Raw genomic sequence first — 2,699 nt, 5'->3', positions numbered from 1 at the left:
AATAACAGAAAAGAAAAACGTGTGCAATGTTCCCGAAGATAAGTACATCGTTCAAGGGTCTGAGATACAAGACAATATCGATGGTCTGTCGTTATTAGCTAGCGTTTCACAGCATGTGCCACATTTGAAGCCAGAATTTGAAATAAAATGTGATCAAATAAAGGTGAAAGATTACGCATCCTTGAGGTATGCGTGTTATAATCAAATTACTGACGACGAAGCTGATACGAACGATTCGTCCAACACTGTTTCTCAGTTGCTTGAAAATCCATCCACAGAGATCATCAACAGAATTGTTGGCATTTACCCTGAGGACGCCTTAGATAAAGTCGCGCTTCGTGTAAAAGTAACATCTAACGAACCAGAGAGTAGAAACAACGACGAGACGTGCAAAGTTGTTTCTCATCCGGAAGCAAGTATTAATTATGATGCGGATACATTGACGCATAATTTGGCCCCTACAGAGAAAAGTAATGTGCAAACAGTGAAAGAGAACACGAATGTAATACTAAACGGGGAAACTGTGGTTTTACTGCAAAAGTCTCCTAACAGCAATTTGTATATTATAAATAAGGCGGTCGAAAATTCGAAAGATCACAATAACGACGACGAGATCACTAGGTTAAAGGAAAAAAATTGGGTATCGCCATTGGAAGAGTGTGGACAATTTGAAGCTGTAACTTCTCTGGATCATGCATCGTATAATTTGGAATTAACCCTATATAACAAAGACTCGCCGTATCAGGAAAGCAAATGTTCAATGGTACGAGGTAAAGGGATCAAGATAGAACCCGATGATAGTAATTTCTCAGACGCGAAGGGATACTCTAAGAAGGTACCGTTATCGACTGACATGCTTTCCATCAATTCACAGATGTATCAGGATGTAAACGTTATGAACAAGCCGATAGATAAACGGAAATCTTCGAAGCCGAATCTCGCGTTTCGACAGAATATCAAGCAAGAATTTAACAACATTTCCAATCACATCGCGTCGAATTGCGCGATTCCGGGATGCAACGGAATTCACTCACATCCGCACGAAGTTGATGCTCAACATCCCTTACATATTCCCGCCACTCATCCGACCGCCTTACCATCGATTTACGGAAATTGTGCTGGCAATGCGGACTTGTGTGTACCATATCACAAGCATTGCACGTCGGTATCGTGTAGTTTGCAAATTAACACCACTACTTCCTTTCATTCTCACGCTAAATCAGGTAGCCCATGCGGAAGATCGCATTGTTCATGTTTAAATTGTACTTACGATATCGTTACACATTGCAGACAGTGTATACACCCACCTACAGATACTCACGTGTCTTGTATCGAAAGCAGTCCGTATTTCTTGCCAACACACTCGTCAGTACAAAGTCCTGCCGTCCAGGAGCATGACAGAGCGAAAAGCGAAGCCGTCATAGGGAAATTATATGACGATCAATTATTGTGTAAAATAGGGAAGAGTATTTTGCAGAATAATTCGCTGGAGAAACATGATGTTCAATGCGATTCAGAGAAGATATTCAATAAGGACACGGAGAACAAATTGCCTTTGAAAAAGAGGTTGAAAGCACACGCTATGGCATACGGGGAAATACCAATTAAGGCCGAGAAAATAGATAATTATCCTGCTATGCCTATGATGTCGATAGCTGCTTTGGAAGTTTTGGACAACACACAAAAGAGGACCGCTCAAATCTGTAAGTCCGAATATGAACTGTCTCTTGCGAAAAAAAAGGATTCACACGACGGCTATCATTGCGGATCAGGTTTGGTGAGAAGAGATTACTATAAGGATATGAACCTTGCCGATTCACATCAGAATCTCGCGGAGGAAAATACAAGAAACGTCGAGTGTCAATCCGATCCGGTGTGCCAAGAATCTTGCCTTCAAAGGACAATTAAAACACCTGTGCAACGCAAAGAGGTTAATCTGTCGAATGCGACGTCGTTGAAGCGATTTGAAATGGAGGCGATAGAGCAGGAGGGAACGTACAAGAAGGTAAAAAAAACGCAATCACCTCTACGTCAAACAAGAAGCTCAAAAAGAAACGTTCCTAAAGTAAATTATTCTTACACCGATGTTGATCCAGAATGGAATCCGTCCGGTGAGTCAAAACGCAAACGCAAAAAGACTAGTCGATGATCGATACCACCTCATTATGAAGATTCGTATTGTAAGAAATTTTTCTCAAATCTAAATGAAGGAATGTAAATTGATTCTATAAGACTGTGGCATTGTAAAATTGTAAATATTGTATAAATGGAAGAATAAATCATCATGAGAAGATACACGTACTGGCAAAGTGTATGGTACAACGTTCGAAGATTAACATCAGTGAAGATTTTTCGAAGAAGTTCAATGAAATAATACTGAAGATATTTAGATCTTGTAACTCGCACCTGTATTTTGTTGAACACAGGCGGCTTCGTAAGGAAAGTAAAAAATATTCGTTACTGTTCGTAATTTGTTTTACTTAAAGTTGTGCAGTATTATACGAGATTTTGTCAAATTTCGATGACTGATTAATTTTGGTATAGTTCTAGCAATTTTCATTAAATTAAATATTTCTATAATCATTTAGAAAAAGATTTTGTCTTTTATAATACGACTAAAATTCTTTATATATTCCTGTGAAAAAATTACTTTTGTATATAATTATGTATATATGATATAATAATGCAAAATAATTGCA

The 2,699-nt window shown here is 38.4% G+C and overlaps 1 protein-coding gene across 1 annotated transcript in view; it reads left to right on the top strand.

Moving 5' to 3' along the window:
* Positions 1–2,425, top strand: part of LOC108572568 — a 7,255-nt gene extending 4,830 nt beyond the window's left edge. The window contains exon 8 of the mRNA XM_017934828.1: positions 4–2,425. Within this exon, the coding sequence (XP_017790317.1) occupies positions 4–2,149 (2,146 nt within the window). The 3' untranslated portion in view covers positions 2,150–2,425. The remainder of the gene's footprint in view (positions 1–3) is intronic.
* The last annotated feature ends 274 nt before the right edge of the window (positions 2,426–2,699 follow it).

Source organism: Habropoda laboriosa, unplaced genomic scaffold (assembly GCF_001263275.1).
Source record: "Habropoda laboriosa isolate 0110345459 unplaced genomic scaffold, ASM126327v1 scaffold147, whole genome shotgun sequence".
Taxonomy (NCBI): domain Eukaryota; kingdom Metazoa; phylum Arthropoda; class Insecta; order Hymenoptera; family Apidae; genus Habropoda; species Habropoda laboriosa.
Note: the sequence above shows the minus strand (reverse complement) of the source record. Positions and strands in the feature narration are given on the sequence as shown.